The following is a 22,878-nucleotide window of genomic DNA, read 5'->3' as shown; positions in this document are numbered from 1 at the left end:
GTGTCTTTCTGTCTGAGGTTCCTAAGTAGTTAGGACTACAGGCAGGTGCCCCCATGCCTGGCTAATTAAAAAAATTTTTTTTGGTAGAGATAGGGTCTTGCTATGCTGCCTAGGCTGGTCTTGAACTCTTGGGCTCAAGTGATCCTCCCACCTTGGGCTCCCAAGGTCCTGGGTTTACAGGTGTGAGCCACTGCACCTGGCCATTTGGATATTCTTGAGTTAGTGGATTAGGATGAAAATGACTCAGAACCAAAAGCATGTTGTCCAAGTCTGGCAGGTCCCATTCCATAACAAAATTGACCTAGTATCACTCTCGGGCATCCCAAGAAGAATCATATCAATGTTTCACGTCACAATCACATTCCCAATCAATCTTTTTTTTTTTTTTTTGAGACTGAGTCTGGCTCTGTCGCCCAGGCTGGAGTGCAGTGGCTGGATCTCAGCTCACTGCAAGCTCCGCCTCCTGGGTTCACGCCATTCTCCTGCCTCAGCCTCCCGAGTAGCTGGGACTATAGGCGCCTGCCACCTCGCCCGGCTAGTTTTTTGTATTTTTTTTAGTAGAGACAGGGTTTCACCGTGTTAGCCAGGATGGTCTTGATCTTGTGACCTCGTGATCCGCCCGTCTTGGCCTCCCAAAGTGCTGGGATTACAGGCTTGAGCCACCGCGCCCGGCCCCCCAATCAATCTTAAAAGCCTCAGAGAGCATGTTATCTCATCATATTGAGACCAATTAGTACAAAATTCCATCTTATCAGCTCTGTGGAAAACTTCAAATCTTCTGATGTGTGGCCAAATGAAGCCAACAGATCGAACTCATCAAACCACAGCTGGATGTAGGAAGCTCAAATACTTCTGCCATGGGACTTCAATCCTTCACTGCTCTATCACAGCCTTTCAGCTAAGACTTACTATTTACCTGCTCAGAATTTGCTCAATGAATTCAGGAACATCAATTAGAAACGAGGACCTTGTAAGGAGGAAACAATACTTTGGCATCTTTCTGCCACACAGAAGGAATCAAGTAGGCAATTAGATGGTGTACTCTGATGCAGAATGCTTCAGATCAATTAAGGAAAATAGCCACATAATGTAAAAATCCCAATATTTCAAGAAGAAACACCAACTTACGTGGGCCATGCTTTGAGAACTCTAGGAACTGATCAGTCTTCACTGGGGTTCCTCTATCTGAGAAGTTCAAACTCTAGAAAATCCAGAAAGAGGAAAAGGAGGCTTTAGTGTTCTCAATGACATACATTAATAAACCTTCTTGTCCCTCCATTTCAGCTTCCGAACTGTGCTACAAAAACCCTCAAACAAAATTTGGAGAACAGTGGAATTCAAGCCCCAGTGAACTAAGCTGTAGAGAGTTGGATGCAGAGGAGTGGCGCTTCTTAAGGAAGGCAGAATCAGACACAATCTTTCCCACTAGGCCCTCATTTTGGGAATGTCGATCTAGGTCTCAAATTGGGCTGCACAGTCCTCTCTTGAACAGATTCTCCTCACTCCATTCCCATGTTCTAAGCCTAAGAAAGAGTCCACATCACCCAATCCAGAGCTTCTTTAATGGTGGCAGTATAAATCTGAGGTTGGTCAGGACATGGGAGATAGAGAACATAGGAGAAAATGATCAGGCAGTTACTAATATGGCTCAGTTTTCTCATCACTAAAATAGTAATAGGAATATCAGCTCCAACATGTGGTTGTCCTGAAGAATAAGAAAACCCATCCCCAAAACTTAATAGAATACTTGTTTAATATGAGTTAGCTCTTTTTTTTTTTTTTTTTTTTTTTGAGACAGAGTCTTGCCCTGTCACTCAGGCTGGAGTGAGTGCAGTGGCGCCATCTTGGCTCACTGCAACCTCTGCTTCCAGATTCAAGCGATTCTCCTGCCTCTGCCTCCCTCCTGAGTAGCTGGGACTACAGGTGCAGTCAAGCCCAGCTAATTTTTGTATTTTTAGTAGGGGGGTTTCACCGTGTTGGCCAGGATGGTCTCTATCTCCTGACCTCGTGATCCACCCGCCTCGGCCTCCCACAGTGCTGGAATTACAGGCAAGAGCCACAGCATGCGGTCGAGTTAACTCTTATTATGGTAGTTCCCTCTTTTTCACAGGGGGGAGATACACTCAAAGATCCTCAGTAGATGTCTGACCGAACCCCACATATACTATGTTTTTTCTTATACCTACACACCTATGATTACATTTAATTTATATATTAGGCATCAGAAGGGATTTTTTTTCTTTTCTTTTCTTTTTTTTTTTTTTTTAATTGTTTTGTGACAGGGTCTCGCTCTGTTGCCCAGGCTGGAGTGCAGTAGTGTGATCTCGGTTCACTGCAACCTCCACCTCCTGGGAGCCTCCCCAGTAGCTGGGATTACAGGGGCCTGCCAAAACGCCTGGCTAATTTTTGTATTTTTAGTAGAGACAGGGTTTTGCCATGTTGGCCAGGCTGGTCTCAAACTCCTGACTGCATTGGAGTTGTTATTACATAAACATTATACAACCTTTATTTCATTTTAATTAAAGAAACACTTTGTTTCCACTTAATTTATTTATGTATCTATTTTTTTTTCAGAGACAGGGCCTTGCTTTGTCACCCAGGCTGGATTGCAGTGGCGTCATCTCCACTCACTGCAACCTCCACCGACTCCCAGTTTCAAGCACTTCTCCCACCTCCGCCTCTCAAGTAGCTGTGACTACAAGCGCGCGCCACCACACTTGGCTAATTTTTATATTTGTAGTAGAGACGGGGTTTCACCATGTTGCCCTGTTGCTGGTCTCGAACTCCTGAGCTCAGGCAATCCACCCGCCTCAGCTTCCCAAAGTGCTGGGATTACAGGCATGAGCCGTGCCACCCGACCTGTTTCCACTTTTTACTTAAAACGTGTTTCTCGGCCAGGCGCGGTGGCTCAAGCCTGTAATCCCAGCACTTTGGGAGGCCGAGACGGGCGGATCACGAGGTCAGGAGATCGAGACCATCCTGGCTAACACGGTGAAACCCTGTCTCTACTAAAAATACAAAAAACTAGCCAGGCGAGGTGGCGGCGCCTGTAGTCCCAGCTACTCGGGAGGCTGAGGCAGGAGAATGGCGTAAACCCGGGAGGCGGAGCTTGCAGTGAGCTGAGATCTGGCCACTGCACTCCAGCCTGGGCGACAGAGCCAGACTCCGTCTCAAAAAAAACAAAACAAAACAAAACAAAACGTGTTTCTCTGGCATGCTTTCTTTTAATTCTAACTAAAAAATTGAGCAACTCTTCTTTAAAAACAAACAAAAAACCAACAGAAAAGATTCTCTGATGTTTAAATTTCCTCTGTCCCCTAGCAGCTAGAGAGAGCGAGCTACTGCTGTGGGATAATGCAAAATTGAAGACCCTTAAGAAAAGGCTGGGTCCTATTTCTGTGCAATATGGAGATTGACGGAAATGTGTACAGCTGTCATCTTGCTCTCCTTTCTTACATAATTTTGTCATTAGGAAAGTAATCTGCACAACAGATACTTTGAAGTCCTTTTCCCTGCACTGATAATTTTCAGATGGCATTGCTCTCATCTTTAAAAAAGGTGTAATACTTATAAAGTTTTTTCCAAACAAGAAGAGGCTTCCTGGCACTCCCACTTCTTCCCGCTGCATGCACAAGGTATCATATCTATCGTTTCCTTTTTAAACTGAGAGTTGAAGAGTCTTTTCTTCCTTTACATAAATCAATTAGTGATTTTATCCAAAATAGTAACAAATATTAATAGCTCAGATTCGCATGGAGGCCATGCACCCAGTCTTCGCGGGTGCACACCGGCCCTGTCCCACGTACCCTCCCTTTCCCTGCCTCTCCTGCACTCGCGGGCCCGGGATCCTCGCCCGGTCCACCCAACGCTCACGCATGTCTAAGTTCGGGTTCTGCGCCGACCCAGGTCTGCAGAACTCCCGGTGCTAACTGTGTTCCTTTGCAGAAATTCAGGTTGCCTGGCGGGGCTGCTCTAACCTCTGAGCCGGGCGCTGACTTCTACCTCGCAGAACTCGAAAGGTCGCTGCCAGGTCAACGACCACAATGAACTGGCGAGGAGGTAGAATGAGGTCGTTCCAGGAGCAGCTGAGAAATGTAGTTTCAGGCTACATTCGCCGAATCGCAGTAGCCTGTGGGAAATGTAGTCCGGAGCCGTCACACCGCCGAGCATGCGCGGCGCAGTCCACAAGTCCTCCCACCGGCGCCCGGAGACTTCTGGGAGCTCCCGTCCGGCTGAGAGTGCGCAGGCGCAGGCGCTCGCAGAGCTGGAAGCTGTAGACCTCCAAGCTCGGTGATTTTGGGGAGTCGGGGGGCGACTGACACCTGAGGCCCGAAGTAGGTGGCCAGCTTCTTAGAGGGCCAACCCAGGGCAGTAACACACCAGGTCAGAAAAAGCAAAAACAAAAACAAAAAATGATAATGTATACCAAAATATGTTATTACTTTAACACAAAAATATGAAAACTAGGTGTTTGAAGTTATCTTTCCGTACTGTTTGCTTTTCGCTACAGAAATACTATTATTTAACAGAACATTAATACGATTAATAGTGGCAATTTGACTGATCACGTGTGAGAAAAATATATTTCTGTCCTCTGATACAGAAATTTTAAGTTTCTATTAAATATTTAAATTTTGTGGGTTCTATCTAAGATGCTAAATGTAAGACCTTTTAAAAGGAGAATGTAAATAAGACGAATCAAACAGACATTAACTATATGTAAAAGGCATTTATCTTTCTGTCCCATCATACGTTTAGGAGATATTTACTCTTTCTGGTTCCTTTTTCAGTAATACTTCTCTGTATTATCTGCCTGTAGCCTTTATGGCATTCTTCTTTTGGTTTATATAATGCTAAAACTGAATACAGGCAAACGTGAAATTCACCTTGACTGTCAGCTCCGCTTTTGGTTTGTTTGCTTTGTTTTTGTTTTGTTTTGAGACAGGGTCTCCCTCTGTTGCTCAGACTGGAATGCAGTGGCGCGATCTCGATCTCGGCTCACTGTAATCTCCGCCTCCCAGGTTCAAGTGATTCTCCCACCTTGGCCTCCAGAGTAGCTGGGACTACAGAGTAGTGGCCTCCAGAGGCGCGCGCCACTATACCTGGCTAATTTTTATATATTTTTTGTAGAGATGGGGTTTTGCCATCTTGCCCAGGCTAGTCTCGAACTCCTGGGCTCAAGTGATCCACCCACCTCGGCCTCCCAAAGTGCTGGGATGACAGGGTGAGCCACCGCGGCCAGCTGAGCTCTGTTCTTATTAAGCCCACATTACAGTGATTCCTGGTGTCAGTCCAGGGTGATGACATTGATACGGAAGCGGTGAAGGGGAGTGCTGGGGAGGGAAGGTCGGAGTCCCTTTAAATGATACGGAAGGGGGGAAGGGAAGTGCTGGGTACAGGAGGGTGTGGTCCCTGGCTAGGGCTCCATCCCTGGCCCTGTGCCCACTGACCTAGTTGAGGACAGGCATTTTTGTTTTCCTGCCCAAATTTTGCATTTCCCAAGACCGCCCTGGCCTGCCACGCCCCCATCCTGTTCCCGCCCCCATCCTGTACGTATAAATACTCCGAGACCCTAGGAAGCAGACACATATGCCACCGGCCATCGAGAGGAACATGTTGGCGGAAGAAGACGTGACAGACGCTGGCACGCGGGCAGGCCACCCACCAGAAGGACGCAGAGTTTGGCTGGGGCAGTCGGAGGAGAGCAGGTGCTGCGGAGCAGCCCGACTCCAGGGGAAAACCATCTCCCTTCTGGCTCCCTCAACTGTTGAGAGCTACTTCCACTCAAAACCCTGCAGTCATCCTCCAAGCCCATGTGTGATCTGATTCTTCTGGTACACCAAGACAGGAACCCCGGGGTACAGAAAGCCCTCTGTCTTTGCGATGAGGCAGGGATCTAATTGAGCTGACTAACATAAACCGCCTGCTGACGGCTAAACTAAAAGGGCACCCTGTAACACGCCCACTGGGGCTTCAGCTGTAAACATTCACCCCTAGACACTGCCATGGGGTCGCAGCCCCACAGCCCACCCGTCTGTATATTCCCCTGGAGGTTTGAGCAGCGGGGCACTGAAGAAGCAAGCCACACCCCCATCGCACGCCCTGCCAGGAGGACAAGGGAACTTTTCCCTTATCAACATCAACCTAAATAACCTCCCAACAAAAGCATTTGACTGTGAATAGTTAGGATTTTCCCTACCAGCAGTAGCAGGTTTTTAGCCTTGTTGGAATTAGTTTCTAGCTCTGCAAAAATGTTCGTCCGCTTTGTAACTCCAGGCTTTTTTGGTAGAACAGCTGTTTGTTGACCAGTTGCTTTGCCTCTGTAAGTTCACCATGTAGGCTATTCATGTCTAAAGTGTCCATCATTTTCAAACCCTCTGAAACTCATTGGATATCTGTCATAATGTCTGAAGACAAATATTTCATTAACAAATAAGAAGGTGATAGACCTGGAGTGAGAATCCAGCCAGTTCATGTCAATCGGAGACAACTTTGCAAGATCCTGTGATTCCTGAACCAGCTGTGGTTACTGATCACTTCTGTCCTAGAGGAAGTAGAGACATTCAAGACAAATAAGGACTCATCTATTCCCCTGATTAAAGGACTTTTCATAGAGGCTCCATTAGGGGCCAAATTTTGTACACTGTGTGGTCTGAGATGGGGATGTGTAAATAGCCATCAAAATGTCATCTGGGCAGAAATTTGTGAGGATAAATTTATGTTCAGGAGTGAGGGGTGAATACAATAGAAATTTGTATTTTGCAGAGGGGAATGTGAGTTCCATGGTGGGTAGAAATGCAACAGATTAGTAGAATACTTAGAATCTCAAAGAAATGTTTAAATTACAGGTGTTTTTGAGAAAATTTTTGAAATGATTTTGAAATTATTTATTCAAAAAGTTCCCCTCAAATACCAAGTGCCCACTCCATAGATGACAGCTAAGGATCACAATCTTACTGCTATGCCCTTGTGTTTTGAGTGAAGACTTGCGTGACTCTAGTGAGGTTCTAGGTGTTTAATCGTTGAGGGTAAATTGGAGATTTCAGATGAAGCTGTCTCAGGGAAGAGGGAGGAAGGATACTTACGAGCCCTACAGCTGGAATCTTAGCATCCAGTGGAAAATTACAGTCCCTGATCCCTCAGGAAATTTTCTCTGACCTCTGTCAGTGATGTTCTAATCCAGGAGAGCAGAATTTTTCCCCCATATAATGTTTCTCACTGCATTTCCTGAAATACATTTCATCTAAGTTCCATATGTTTATCTGAAAAGAACAGCCACCTACCGAATTGTGTTTCCAACTAGGATAGTGGCCGCAGTTGTAGTATTTTGTGCATTTGTCAAGAGAGGCCATCTGAACACTGAGATAAAGGCTTGGGATTCCATGCTCCTATCTCTTTCTGGGAGTGATCTTCTTCTCATCTGTAAGTGCAGAGACAGAGTCTTCAGGGGGAATTGAGATTACCTCCAAAAAACATTTGTGAAGTGAGCGATTCCCAGAAGGCTGTTAATGTTGATTAATGAAATTATACAAAAAGAATCATAAGGTAACTGGAGGAGAAAATTATCTGTGATGCCTGAGAAAAGATACGTCCCAGTGGGAGGTAAGTACAGAATACTGAGTTCTGAGATGTGAGGAAATTTAGTTGAGGTAATGGTTCTACTAGAATTGTGGCTACCATTAAATTTTTGTTCCTTCAGATTATGATTTATTTCTCTTCCTGATAACATTGAACAATCATAAATGTGGAAGGAAAGGAATTGTTGAGGGTAGATTTAGAGAGAGTAAACAGGTACAAAGCCATGGTTCCCGTGTGTTTTAACAAATACTAACTGAGCACCCGCCCTGTTGCAGATGCTTTCTAGATGTGTGAACAAAGAAATGTTATAAGTTACATAGTGACTTATGAGGTGAAAAGTGCAATAGGAAAGGAAACATGAGGAGCAGAACGGAGTGATGAGGAGCCTGTGGAGTAGGAGGGACTCCAGTAGGGAATAGAGGGGGTAGGGTTGATCTCATTGGGAAAATGATACTTGAGCAAATATTTAAAGGAGGCGAGGGAATGAGTGATTTGGAGACACATGAAGATGTTCCATGAAGAAGTGGTCAGAACAATGCCCTTTTGGCAGGAGGATGCCCACATTTAATGACTAGTTAATGTGAGAAGATAAAATCTAGGGTTTCCTCCCCAACTTGGGACCACATTGAAGGTCTTTTACAGATCCAGAGCTTCCTGTGGGATTGGCTGAGGCCTTTGTTGTGAATGTATAACATGTCTACTCCCTCTGCCCAATACTGTTTACTTCCTTCGCCTTCCCCAGGTACTGAGGCCAAGAGCCATTCCAAATAATTGTCCTGTGGGATAATCTCCATCTCAATGTCTGCTTGCCTGTGAACCCAACCTGTGATACAGTTAAATTAATTTGATGTTATCAAATATTTGGTTGAATTGTTAAAGCAAGCAATCTACATATGTTAGTAAAGAAAGTATCAAGCCAGGCGCCGTGGCTCACGCCTGTAATCCCAGCACTTTGGGAGGCCGAGGTGAGCAGATCACGAGGTCAGGAGATCGAGACCATCCTGGCTAACATGGTGAAACCCCATCTCTACTAAAAGTACAAAAAATTAGCCAGGCGTGGTGGCAGTCACCTGTAGTCCCAGCTACTCGGGAGGCTGAGGCAGGAGAATGGCATGAACCCGGGAGGTGGAGGTTGCAGTGAGTCGAGATTGCACCACTGCACTCCAGCCTGGGCAACAGAGCGAGACTCTGCCATCTCAAACAAAACAAAACAAAACAAAAAAACAAAAAACAAAAAAAAAAAACAAAAAAAAGAAAGAAAGTATCAATATAGGAAGAGGCTATGAGAAATAGAGATAGCAGAAAATCTTTTGTACTGCAGATTCAGAGGAAGACCAAGAAGCTGTGTTTTGAGTCATTGATTTAACAGCCAGTGTGACAGAGTGAGACCCTATCTCAAGAAAAAATAATTATAATAAAAGGGTCAATTTAGACTAGGAGAATTCTGAGATCTCCTGGGCTTTTTCAGATGGTAGACTGAGGGCTGAAATTGGAGTCCAGTGGCCCATCTAACTGCATATTTCCATATGCAACTTCTATTTTGTGGAAATCAGAAGAGTTTAAAAAGCTAATAGGGGAATACAAGGACACAGGGAGTTTACCCATGAAAACATTTTAGATCTGGAGACCCACTCTCTAAAACCACTAGCCTGGCATTGCTGCCATTCACAGTTTCCAAGTGGAAGTGGACAAGCATTTTAAAGGTATAGGGAAGGACTTTTCTCCAGCTGACATGGTGGCAGCAAATTACGTGTAAGCGTGACAACTAGAAATCGTATTTTGTCCCAAACCAATATATAACATGTTCTGTCAGTGCAGGTGTCCCCCAAAGGGAAGATACAACAATAGGATTAGACGCAAGGGAATTGTTGGGGGAAAGCACCTTTAAAGGATAAAGGGAAGCTAGAAGTGCAGAGAGAGAGCTTTCAGAACCCTGGCTGGGTGTGGTGGCTCATGCCTGTAATCCCAGCACTTTGGGAGGCCAAATCAGGCAGATCACATGAGGTCAGGAGTTCAAGACCAGCCTGGCCAACATGGTGAAACCCCATCCCTACTAAAAATACAAAATTAACCAGGCATGGTGGCACATGCCTGTAATCGCAGCTACTTGGTAGGCTGAGGCAGGAGAATTGCTTGAACCTGGGAGGTGGAGGTTGCAGTGAGCTGAGATCACACCACTGCACTCCAGCCTGGATGACAAGAGTGAAACTCCATCTCAAAACAAAACAAAACAAAGCAAAACTCAGTACTTGTGGGATTCTTTTTGTGTTATTTTATATATATTTATATATATATATATATAAAATTTGGCCCCTTCTTCCTGCCCACTGCACAGAAAAAAATCCACTGAGACCATGGCTTTGCAGTAAAGAAAAAGTTTGATGAGAGGCTGACCATGCCACGAGGAGATGGAATTATTAGTCGTCAATCTCTCTGAAATTTGGAGGCTGGGGTTTTTCAAAGATTTTTTTTTGTTTTTTTGTTTTTGTTTTTGTTTTTTTTTTTTTTGAGACGGAGTCTCGCTCTGTCACCCAGGCTGGAGTGCAGTGGCCGGATCTCAGCGCACTGCAAGCTCCGCCTCCTGGGTTTACACCATTCTCCTGCCTCAGCCTCCCTAGCAGCTGGGACTACAGGCGCCCGCCACCTTGTCCAGCTAGTTTTTTTATACTTTTTAGTAGAGACGGGGTTTCACCGTGTTAGCCAGGATGGTCTCGATCTCCTGACCTCGTGATCCGCCCATCTCGGCCTCCCAAAGTGCTGGGATTACAGGCTTGAGCCACCGCGCCCGGCCTTTCAAAGATATTTTGGTGGGCAGGGGACTAGGGAATGGGTGCTGCTGATTGGTTGGGGAATGCAATTGTAGGGATGAGGAAAATGGTCCTCGTTCACTGAGTCTGCTTCTGTGTGGGGGCAACAGGACTGCTTGAGTCACAGGGTGGGTGGAGCCATCTGGTTGTCAGAAAGGCAAAAGCCTGAAAAGACATCTCAAAAGGCCTTAGATTCCACAATAGTAATGTTAATTACCATTAACATAGTAATTAACACAGGAGGAGCTGGGGAAGTTGCAGATCTTGGGACCTCTGGAATAATGGCTGGTAATTGTTTAACTACACCTACATCTTAGTACAATTCAGGCCCCTCTGATTTTCCTAACCTGGTAGCCTTTCATTAGTTTTACAAGAGTGGTTTAGTTCTTGGGAAGAGCTATTGTCTTCCAAAGTCAGGCTGACTTATGCCCAGGAATGACCAAGGGCAGTTTGGAGGTTAAAGGCAAGATGGAGTTGGCCAGAATTTTCTCTTACAATTTTTTGCAAAGGCAGTTTCATATATATTGGTTTTCATCCACGGCTCCTGGCTCATAACTCTTGTAGCTCTTGTTACAGTCTTTTGTTATAATGTTGGGTGTGTTGGGCCTGAAGGGCAGGCCTCAGGAAACAGAATCTCTCTCCTGCTGCCCTCATTTAATCTGTCCCAAGGCACGATTGTAATCTTCCTGTGAAAAGTAAAGTAGAGGTTTCTCTTCAAAGATTTTCCTCCCCGTCTAATTAGGAATAAATAGTAACTTCTCTTAGAAGCAAAATTTATTCAAAGACCTGTGCTAACATTCTTAAGTATCTGCTAACCATAATAAAGAAATCAATGTACTTTATGTTGTTAGCTCCCACAATTTAGCCTAAATATTTGCCCTGGCATGCTTATACTGGTCCAAGCAAGCATTAGGTCATAGCGTGTTCCTCTTCCTTATTTGAAGGTGTTTTTACCATTCTCAGCATTCCACAAGTTACTTCCTTCTTCCTTTGTTCTCCTCTGCTTTTGCCTCTTAAAAAGTTCTAAGTTGCTAGCCAATCAGGACAAATACAGAATGTGAGGTCCCATTCCAGCCAATGGAAACTGGACACAGCAGTAGGGTGGACGCATCAGGTTATAAATGACCCTGTCTCCTTTGTTTGGTGTACTCTTGTGGCAAAACTGCTGGTGAGTGTACCCTTTCTGCAGAAAGCACAAAAATGGCCTTGCTGAGAAAACTAAATTTATGTTCAAGTGCTATTTCTTATGGCACCAGGAAACAAGCATTTCAAACATTCCCCTGCCTTTCTGATTGTGGGTCTTAAGACCCTCCCTTGAGAGGGTCCTGCCTCATACGCTGGGGGAAGGAATGCTTCAATAAGAACCCAAGAGAGCTGGCTTTGGAGAGCTTTCAGATAGCTGAACACATGGAGGTTCCTGGAGGATGGTGTGCATGGGGAGGGCATGGAAGCTCTGTGCTCCTTCCCCCATACCATCTCTTCATCTCTGTCCTTTGTAATGCCCTTTATGATAAAGTATAACAGTAAATGTAAATAAGTGCTTCCCTGAGTTCTGTGAACTGCTCCAGCAAATTAATCAAACTCAAAGAGGGGGCTGTGGGAACTGTAACTTGAAGTCTGTTGGTCAGAAGTTCTGGAGAACCGGACTTGTGATTGGTGTCTGAGGGTATGGGGTGGCGGGGGCAGTCTTGGGGACTGAGACTACCACCTGTGGGATATGGAGCTATCTCCAGGTAGGTAGTGTTGGAACTGAATTGGAAGACACCCAACTGGTATCCACTTCTTGGTGTGTGGGGAAAACCCCCACATTTGGTCACAGAAGGCTTATTCTGTGTTGATGATTGTGATGGTAGTGTGAGTGCAGAGGAGAAACACGGTTGGAGAGAGTTTTTCCTCCGCCTGTGAAAGCAGTGAAAGAAGGAAGAACTAGGTAGCAAATGAGTCACATCTCAGCACACTTCTGATAAGTTTTTGACCAGGCTAGTGGGAAGTCCTGGAGCCACACAAACCCTGTAGAGGATTATCCCATTGGGCAGGAAAGGCCAGATTCTTGTACCTTTGCTGTACATGGTCATTAGATGGGAGGAGCCTAGGGGAAGGGAGCCCTGGAATAAACCCTGTGGTGGATCTAAAGCACAGCTCCTGGAAGCTGTCCATTAGTTGTGCCTGTGCCTCAACAGGTCTCATGAAGGTAGATCCAAGGGAGCACTTCCATGGCCACCACAGTCCACCCCTGGTGCTGCACAGAGCCACTTCCCTGGGCACATTCATGGAGCAGCTCTTCCAAAGTCCCCAGGGGGAGCAGCCATGACTGCTAGCTAGTTCAAAAGGATCCTGCTATGTCCCAGTCAACAGTGGCCTCTTTTGGAATTAGGACCACTAACCCAGCAGATCCTAAAGGTATGGGTACTCCAAGCTAATGTCTCATTTCTAGCATCTGAGCTTTTATGACATGATATATAGAAGTTGTCTCTTTGTAATAGCTTATGAAAGTGACAATATTTCTCAATATTTTAGAGGAAGTTTCTGATCATGGCAGGGTATCAGTAAATATTCTTTCTCCTTACCTACAAGGACATTCCTTGTGGTGAGTCCTGCTAAAATGGCAGGGCACATGGCCAGTCCTTGAAGTGCTCCGAGAAGTAGTCTTTGGGAACAACAAGTGGAGCTCACATAGCACCTTTCAACTGCAGATACAAACTTGGAGTCAACCTGTTCTGTTCCCTGAAGACCCTTGTAGGCACCCGTGCTCACTAGGCTTCTTAGAGACTGCTCTGGCCAGCTCTTCCCCACACAAGTAGTCAGGCTGGAGGTTCTACTGCTTTCTATGAAGGTCAGCCACTTGTTCTTTCCCCTCTGGAACATGTTAGCACCACCTTCACAATGCTCTCTTTCCCTGTTCTGAAGAACACACTTCAAAGGGTCCCCAAAGAGCATGTGGGATATGTCCCCATATCTGAGGACAGGATCTGGGTCCTGAGAATCACCCCAAGAAGTGCTGAAGTGGCTCAGAACACAGTGTGGAGTGGTACTTCCCCTGCACACCTCTGCAGAGTGGCCAGTTCTCTACTGGGATGCCATTTCCTTTTTCTGTGTCAATTTCCTCTTCTCAAAATAACGCATTTCCCCTCCCTCCCTCCCTGTCTCTTTTTCTTTTCCTCCCTTCCCCCTTCCCTTCCCTTCCCCTCCCCTCCCTTCCCTTCCTTTTCCCTCCCTTCCCCTCCCCTCCCCTCCCTTCCCTTCCTTTCCCCTCCCTTCCCCTCCCCTCCCCTTCCCTTCATCTTGCTCTGTTGCCCAGGCTGCAGTGCAGTGGTGTGATCTCGGCTCACTGCAACCTCAGCCTCCCAGGTTCAAGTGATTCTCCTGCCTCCTGAGTACCTGGGACTGCAGGTGCTCGCCACTACATGTGGCTATTTTTTTTTGTATTTTTAGTAGGTACGGGGTTTCGCCATGTTGGCCAGGCTAGTCTTGAGCTCCTGACCTCAAGTGATCAGCCCACCTCAACCTTCCAAAGTGCTGGGATTACTGGCATGAGCCACCACACCCAGCTTCATCTTTCTGTCTTGGCCTTCTGTCTTTTCATTGTTCTGTCTACATTATCTGTGATTTCAGTTTTATTTTTATTTTTAGAAGTTGGCCAGTAGATATGAATAAGGAGAAGGAGTGTTTGTATGTTGACATATACTCTCTGAAATGTAGGATGAATGTATTTTCCCAAACTGAGTGTTGATATACATATAGGAAAAATCTCACAAAACAGGATGCAAATAAAATCAAATGATGGATCAAAAAACAGTAACACAGAGGCCATGCAGGATTTCCATATCCTTAAATGATGATCAACTTATTAATTGATAGATCTTTTATTTTAATTTTATTATTATTGTTATCATTATTATTATTATTTTTTTTGAGATAAGAGTTTCACTCTTGTTGCCCGGGCTGGAGTCCACTGTTGTGATTACAGTTCACACTCAAACTCCTGGGCTCAAATGATCCTCCCACCTCAGCCTTCCAAGTAGTTGGGACTATCGGCATGCGCCACCACACCCGGCTAGACCTTTTAAGATTTTTATACTTATAAGATTGTTTATTTATTTAAAGACAGGATCTTACTCTTTCACCTAGGCTGGAGTGCAGTAGTGCGATCACGGCTCACTGCAGCCTCCATCTCTTGGGCTCAAGCGATCCTCCTGCCTCGGCCTCCTGAGTAGCTAATACCACAGGTATGTGCCACCACACCTGGCTAATTTTTAAATTTTTTGTAGAGACAGGGTTGCTATATTGACCAGGCTGGTTTTGAACTCCTGGGCCTCAAGCAGTCTGCCTACCTCAGCTTCCCAAAGTGCTGGGATTACAGGCATGAATGCTTGGCCTTATAAGATTATTTAAACAATCAATCTAAACTTTATATTTTCTTTAATAATAAAACATTGCTTTATTATTAAATGTTTAAAAATATTAACAATAAAATGCTTAATATTTTTTCTACTTTAAAAATGTTATGCAACCCCTTGTTCTGTCAAAGCTAATTCATTGTTCTTCAAGGTTGTTGTGACCTTCCTGCTCCTACCTGATTATCATGTGCAACCCAGGGAGCAGATTCATTCTTCCTATTCTTGGTATCTTTCATCCATATCTGAAACTCTTTAGTGTACTCAAATTCTTCGTATATCTTTTGTTTGTTACTGACACAAAAAGGGAAGAATACACATTTCTAAGTAAAAAATGGTCATATAAAAAATCCCAGGATATATGCACATATATGTCACATATGTGTGTGTGTATGTTTTTCTCCTAGATGAAATGGACAAATCTTGGAAACACACAAGCTACCAAAACTGACTCAAGAAGAAATAGAAAATCTGAATAAATTTTAAGAGACTGAGCCAGTTTTCAAAAACCCCACACAAAGAAAAGCCCAGACTGGATGACTTCTCTGATGAACTCTAAGCACAGCAACATGAACCTAGTGGGAGCAGCAAATGGAAAGGAAATAGAGACAGACCAGAGGTAATGTTCCATCACTATTGCCAAATCTGAGCCATCACTGTCCCTCGCCCTGACCACAGCCTTAGCATCTTGGTGTTCTCCTGGCTTCCATGCTCCTGCCCAGCTACAGAACAATGCTATCAGAATGGCTATTATTAAAAAGTCAACAGATGCTAGCAGAGTTGCAGAGAAACAGGAACAGGAATTTTACATGGTTTGTGGGTGTGTAAATTAGTTCAACCATTGTGGAAGATGGTGTGGCGATTCTTCAAAGATCTAGAACCAGAAATACCATTTGACCCAGCAATTATATACACAAAGGAATATAAATCATTCTGTTACAAAGATACACACACGTGTATGTTCACTGAGGCACTATTCACAATAGCAAAGACGTGGAATCAACCTAAATGCCCATCAGTGGTAGACTGGATAAAGAAAATGTGGTACGTATATACCATAGAATACTATGCAGCCATAGAAAGGAATGAGAACATGTCCTTTGCAGGGACATTGATGGAGGTGGAAGCCATTATCCCCAGCAAACTAACTCAGGAAGATAAAACCAAACACCACATGTTCTCACTTATAAGTGGGAGCTGAACAATGAGAACACATGGATACATGGAGAGGAACCACACACACTGGGGCTTGTTGGGGAGTGCAGTGGGGGAAGGGAGAGCATTAGGAAAAATAGCTAATGCATGCAGGGCTTAATACCTAGGTGATGGGTTGATAGGTGCAGCAAACCACCATGGCACACGTTTACCTATGTAACAAACCTGCACGTGTATCTGGAACTTAGAATAAAAATTAAAAAAAAAACACCAAAAACCTAAGTCCTCCAAATCATTCCCATCTCTAAGTTAAAGGCCCCTTTCTTATGACTTCTAACTAGGCCTTCATAGACTGTGCCCTGTCCTCTGCGCTCTCCTCCTCTTGCTGTCATACTTGGCTCCATGCTATCTCCATTGGCTTTAATATCTACTCCCTGGGACCCCAGGCAGCCTTCCTCTGGGCCTTTGCAGTGGCTATTCCCACTCTCTGGGTTGTTCTTCTCTCAGATATCTGCGTGGTTCCCTCAACTGCCTGCTTCTGATTTTGCTTAAATTTCACCTTCTTAGTGGGACCCATTCTGTCCATCCTGTGTAAAAACAGACACCCATGATTCTCCTTACTCCCAAATTTAGTTTCCCACAAACTGCTTTATCCTCTATAACACTCATTAACTAGCTAATCTACAAAATAATGCACATGTTTTTTATGTGTGTTGTTCCTGTTCTCCCCCAACCCCATTAAGATAGAGGCACCAATAAGGCAGGGATTTACCTTTTTTTGCAATTGATGCTACTTGAAATTGTCCCAAGTACATCCTTGATATTCAATAAGTATGTTAAATTGATAAATGAGCCGGGCGCAGTGGCTCACGCCTGTAATCCCAGCACTTTGGGAGGCCAAGGTGAGTGGATCACCTGAGGGTCAGGAGTTCGAGACCAGCCTAGCCAACATGGTGAAACCCCATCTCTACTAAAAATACAAAAAAAATTAGCTGGGCATGGTGGAGGGCACCTGTAGTCCCAGCTACTCAGGAAGCTGAGGCAGGAGAATCGCTTGAACCCAGGAGGCAGAGATTGCAGTGAGCCGAGATCACGCCACTGCACTCCAGCCTGGGCGACAGTGAGACTCTGTCTCAAAAAAAAAAAAAAAAAAAAAAAAAAGATAAATGAATGAATGGCCTTCTGAGTAGTACCTGGACTTCACAGCTAAAAACTGAACTCACTATATGTTTGTCCAAATGACTCATGTCCATTTGTCCAAGCAGATGGCTAAAATAGCCCTGGCCTTGATGTCACCTACTTTATCTTCTGTTGCCTCCTCGCCATCCCCACTGTCAAGTCCCCACCTTTGCTTTAGTCACAGCTTTAGCCATTGTCTCACTTTGCTTTAGTCACTGCAAGGAGTCTTTAGCCTCCTCACCCCTGGTGTGACACCCATCTAATCTCCCTCTCAGGTAGCCACAGTGTATTTCTCAAGTGTACATAGAATCGTGCCACTTTTTTTTTGTTCCCAATCCCTTGGTGATTTCCTATATGCTCAGGATAATGAACAAATGTCCTATCATTGTATATATATTTGTCAAAATGTGTCCTTGCCAAATGCCGCAGCCACATCTCCCACTTTGGTTTCAGTTTCTACGCATACCTGACTACCTTCCTGGTGTCCCACTGGCTCTCTTTCTTCCCTGCCTCTTCACATGCCATTTTCTTGACCTTGGAAATAGCCCTTTTCCACCTAGTTGGCTGTTCTTCCTTCTTTAAGGTGCAGTTCATGTTTTATCTCCCCCAGACTTAGTTTTATGTCCTTCTTCCTTACCTGTTCCCTTCTCCCTATCACCATTCCTTCTGGTTGTTCATTTATCTCCCACACTGCCTTGTAAATTCTGCTGGGGTGAAAGATGTCTTCTTCTTTTTTTTTAAATTTGAGACAGGGTTTGACTCTGTCACCCAAGTCGGAGTGCATTGGTGCAATCACAGCTCACTGCAGCCTTGACCTCCTGATGTCAAGTGATCCTCCTGCTCTAGCCTCCCGAGTATCTGGGACTACAGGTGCATGCCACCAAGCCCAGTTAATTTTTTTAATTTTGTAGAGATGGGGTCTTACTATGTTTCCCAGGCTAGTCTCCGGCTCCTGGCCTCAAGTGATCCTCCTGCCTCAGCTTCCCAAAGTGCTGGGGTTATAGGCATGTGTCACTGTGCCTGGCTAAGAGATGTCTTTGAACTCAATATGAGTAAGGCCTGAGAAAGACTCTCATGTAGAATCATAACTGTTTTATAAACTAATATGTAAGGAGCTGAGGAAATGCTTGTATGCATCACTTTCACTAGCTTCTGATGGTTCTTCTGGCATATGAAAATATTTTACTTTAGCACATAAGTCTAGCAGAGATGAGAACTGCTCTACCATCAGCCAGATCTGGATGAAATTGTAGCACTTGTGGGGTAATATTTTAGGGGTTTAGAGTACAGCCAGCCTAGTTAGTTTTCCAAATAGGTCTCATCTGGGCATTTCCTTGATTTTTTTTTTTTTTTTTTGAGATGGGAATCTTGCTTTGTCACCAGGCTGGAGTGCAGTAGCGCGATCTCGGCTCACTGCAACCTCTGCCTCCTGGTTCAAGTGATTCTCCTGCCTCAGCCTCCCAAGTAGCTAGGACTACAGACATGCGCCCCCATGCCAGGCTAATTTTTGTATTTTTATTAGAGATGGGGTTTCACCATGTTGGCCAGTATGGTCTCAATCTCCTGACCTCGTGATCTGACCACCTCGGCCTCCCAAAGTGCTGGGATTGCAGGCATGAGCCACCACTCCTGGCCAAATAATGATTTCTTTTTAAAGCAGCATGCTAACAGCTTCTAAAAACAGGATATTTGTGCATATCTGTCATATATATGTGTATATACATATTCTCCTAGATGAAATGGAAAAATATGCTCACCTAGGCTTAACATTTTCAGTAATTACAGAGTACGAGCTTTTAGTTCCTTTGTTTCTACAGGCCCAGGAGCCTGGATACTACATCCACTCTCTCTGGTTCAAGTATGAATGTTTGGGATGATTGACTTAAGTCAAAGTGAAAGAAAGAGACACTTCAGATGTTTAAGCATTTTTATTTTTTTCAAGACAGAGTTTCACTCTGTCACCCACTCTGGAGTGCAGTGGTGCAATCTCGGCTCACTGCAACCACCTCTTAGGTTCAAGTGATTCTCCTACCTCAGCCTCCTGAATAGCTGGGACTACAGGCATGCACCACCTCTCCTGGCTAATTTTTGTATTTTTAGTAGAGATGGGGTTTTACCATGTTGGCCGGGCTGCTTGGAACTCCTGACCTCAGGTGATCCACCCACCTTGGCCTCCAAAAGTGTTGGGATTACAGGTTTGAGCCACCACCCCCCAGCCAGTTAAGCATTTTGAAAGGATAAAATTGTCAAGAGTCATCTAACACATGTCCAGGATATCTGGCCTACATTGAGGTCAGATGGTCGGGGGAGAAGCACAGAGGGAGGAGGAAAGGACAAGTCATCCCATCTTACATATAATCGAGGAAAGAAAGGTGAGGGCCCACCAAGGCAAATGGGTGATGGGAAATGAGACAGCTGTAGGTAGCATGGAGCATCCTGCTACTTTCTTTTTTTCTTTTCTTCTAGTTTCAAGACAGGAAAATTGGGCCAGGGGTTAGGTCTGGCAGGCTGACAGTCAAAGCCAGGGATGCATGGTTAATGATACCTAACTAGTTTTCTCTACTCCCCACAGTGGAACTGCTTGATTCCAATGTGTTGACTTCTGACTGGTCTCATCTGCCTCACAATGTGTGGGCTTCCACCTTGCTTTAGCAGGACAGAGAGCAGGTTTGGTTTGTCTGACATCTCTAGGTGGGACTGAGCCTCCGTCCTAAAGTGTAAGGTCTATTCATGACTGATAGTGGCCTCTCTCTGCTTCTAGAGGAAGCTTTTGCTCCTTAGTTGGTGAGATCCTCATTCTTTCACCAAATAAAATAAATCAATTGGCCACCCCAAATATCTGTCTCCAGTGAGCCCTGAGCATGCAAAAAAGTGCCCCAAAAGCAAGACTGTTGCTCGCCATGTCCACACCAGAAAGGAAGTTGCTCTGACCAAAGCTAGGAACACAAATGCTTCCAAGCACATGAATTTTCTCAATGGTTCTGAAAAGGGGCTGAGCACAGTGGCTCACATCTGTAATCCCAGCACTTTGGGAGGCTGAGGTGGGCAGATCACCCAAGGTCAGGAGTTCAAGAGCAGCCTGGCCAACATTCTGAAACCCTGTTTGTACTAAAAATACAAAAATTAGCCCGGTGTGTTGGTGGGCACCTGTAATACCAGCTACTCGGAAGCTGAGGCAGGGAGAATTGCTTGAACCTGGGAGGTGGAGGTTACAGTGAGCCAAGATCATGCCACTATACTCCAGCCAGGGAAACAGAGCAAGACTCCATCTCAAGAAAAAAGAAAAAAAAAAAAAAAAAAGTCAAAGGTGCTACTCTGAATGGATGGACTCTGGGTGTTCTGACTGAAGGCAAGAATAGGAGTGGCTCCCTAAAATTATATGCTGTTATACCCTCTGATTACAACAAATATGGTCTGGTCAGGAATATCTGAGTCATTGTAGAAAGAGACATATAGACACGCACAGGTATGGTGTGGTCTCTACCCATTATAGCTCTGTGCTTTGTCCAGGTGAGCCCTTACTACTCTGATTGGGAGACAGGAATATGGGGACTTTTAAACACACATTTGCACCTGCAACAGATGTGCTACACCCACTTGAACCCCAGGCACTCTGACTGAGGTCATAAGCTTTGTACGGAAGTCATCTATCTCCAACCAGAGGTATGGCACTGTCCCTTCTGATAGCAATTCAAGAGCACAGTGCAGGCATCTGGTGAGGGCCTTCTTGCTGCGTCATTACATGATGGAGCACATCACATGGCAAGAGCAAGATCCTGTCAGCTCAGGTGTCTCTTCCTCTTACCAGTCCCATCATAGGGGTCCACCCTGATGACTTTATCTAATCCTCATTACCTCCCAAAGGCCCCCACCTTCAAACATATTGACATAGGAATTTGGGGATTGAGTTTTTAATACACGAAATTTGGTTGACACATTCAAACCATAGCAGATGCCAAAGGTGGACATGGGGGAGTCAAATTCCCAAAAGCTGACAGAGTGGTGCTGTCACTGGTTAAGTTTGAAGGGTTTTGGGGGGCTGCCAGGTTCTTCAAAGGGAAACAGCTGTTAATGTTGCAGGGAGAGACAGGAAGATAACAGATGGGGAAATGGGCATGGTATCCATGTTGATTTCATCAGAGTCAAAGGCAGTCTGAAGAGGATCTGCTTACTATAGTGGAAGTGACTGCAGAAGCAGTGGTAGGAGGGCCAGAAAAGATAGGGCATTGAAGAGAGTGGTTTCCTGTTGAGGCCTGTCAGGAACCCTAGATTTCAGCTGACAGGTGTTTCCTGGGTCAAAAGGCAATGTTGGAAATTCAGGTAGGGCTGTTGACCATAAAAACAGGTGGGCTGGTGGAGACTGCATTCCTTACAAGGGATATCTGCTCCATACTGGGATGGAACTGGTCAAATGGGGGAATACTCATCCTGGGTCCTAGGGGAGACCAGGAGATGAAAACCTGTGAAAAAGGATTGGTATCCATGTAGTTTATACCAAAGTACAAAGTAGGCTTGAGGTTATGTCTGCAGATTACTGGCTGTAATAGTGAAAATGCTTGAGGCACCAGTGGTGGGCTGGTCCGTGAAGATGGGCATACAGGTGGAAGAATCTGTAAGAAAAAGGGAGAAAAATCCACAATGAATTAATTTTGATTAGATGACTAGATAGATTCTGATTAGATGACTAGACTGATAGATGACTCAAATCTGCAGGAGGTAGACTTGAAGCAAAGGGCAAGGGGTTAGGAGATGTGGTGAGGTCAAAAGTAGAGATCTAGGCTAGGCATGGTGGCTCAAACCTGTAATCTCAGCACTTTGGGAGGCCAAGGCAGGCGGATCATGAGGTCAGGAGACAGAGACCATCCTGGCCAACATGGTGAAGTCTTCCTGGGCAGGGATCTAGGCAGTAAGGATGGGACTGACCTCACAGAGAAGACTGCCTACTAAAAATACAAAAATTAGCTGGGCGTGGTGGCACACGCCTGCAGTCCCAGCTACTCTGGAGGCTGAGGCAGGAGAATCGTTTGAACCCGGGAGGTGGACGTTGCAGTGAGCCAAGATCGCACCACTGCACTCCAGCCTGGTGACAGTGTGAGACTTTGTCTCAAAAAAAAAAAAAAAAAAAAAAAAGTAACGGTCTGGGCTGGGTATAGTGGCTCACATCTGTAATCCCAGCACTTTGAGAGGCTGATGCACCAGGATCATTCGAAAGCAGGAGTTCCAGACCAGCCTGGGCAACATAGCGAGACTCCATCTCTACAAAAAAATAATGCCTATAGTCCTAGCTGCTCTGGCAGCTGAGGTGGGAGGATGGCTTGAGCCCAGGAGTTTGAGGGTGCAGTGAGCCATGATTGCACCACTACATTCCAGCCTGGGATGGATAAATAGTGCACTCCCTCCAAAATAAATAAATAAATAAAAATCTGCAGATGAGGGACAGAAATGGAAATGGCTTTTATTCCCATAAAGGGGAACTCCCAAAATGATATTGAACCTAAGGGGAGAAACAAGAACAGAAAGAAAAAAAAAAGGAGAGTTAGGATATGGGCATTTCATTTAACGATCTGTATATGGGGTGAGGACTAGTACAGGGGCAGAAGGGACTGGGGGCCTGGAAGACAGGACAGCCAAGTCAGTGGCTGATAACATGACAGTATCAGCAAACTACAAGGTGAAAATGGCCAAGGGTGGGGTGCCTGCTGTCCCTGCAACAAGCAGGAAGAAAGAAGGGGTAGGCTGAGGGGCACCGCACTGCTATCTGAAGG

At 45.1% G+C, this 22,878-nt stretch overlaps 1 protein-coding gene across 19 annotated transcripts in view; it reads right to left on the bottom strand.

The window, feature by feature from the left end:
- Positions 1–22,878, bottom strand: part of ZNF30 (zinc finger protein 30) — an 82,176-nt gene that overhangs the window by 17,407 nt on the left and 41,891 nt on the right. For 11 of the 19 annotated variants that reach the window (XR_013410458.1, XR_013410451.1, XR_013410460.1 and 8 more), the window contains one exon: positions 21,009–21,723. Coding sequence is in view for 6 of the 19 variants with exons in the window: in XM_028839455.2 (XP_028695288.1) it covers positions 1,129–1,137 (9 nt within the window). In the remaining 13 variants the exon portion in view is untranslated. Of the gene's footprint in view, positions 1–1,128; positions 1,202–3,806; positions 4,350–6,449; positions 6,545–7,283; positions 7,421–19,026; positions 19,244–20,260; positions 21,724–22,878 lie in introns of those variants that run through there. The other 8 variants (XM_077982090.1, XM_077982094.1, XM_077982092.1 and 5 more) reach the window with 5 other exon arrangements.

The sequence above is a fragment of the Macaca mulatta genome, chromosome 19 (genome assembly GCF_049350105.2).
Source record: "Macaca mulatta isolate MMU2019108-1 chromosome 19, T2T-MMU8v2.0, whole genome shotgun sequence".
Classification (NCBI taxonomy): Eukaryota; Metazoa; Chordata; class Mammalia; order Primates; family Cercopithecidae; genus Macaca; species Macaca mulatta.
Note: the sequence above shows the minus strand (reverse complement) of the source record. Positions and strands in the feature narration are given on the sequence as shown.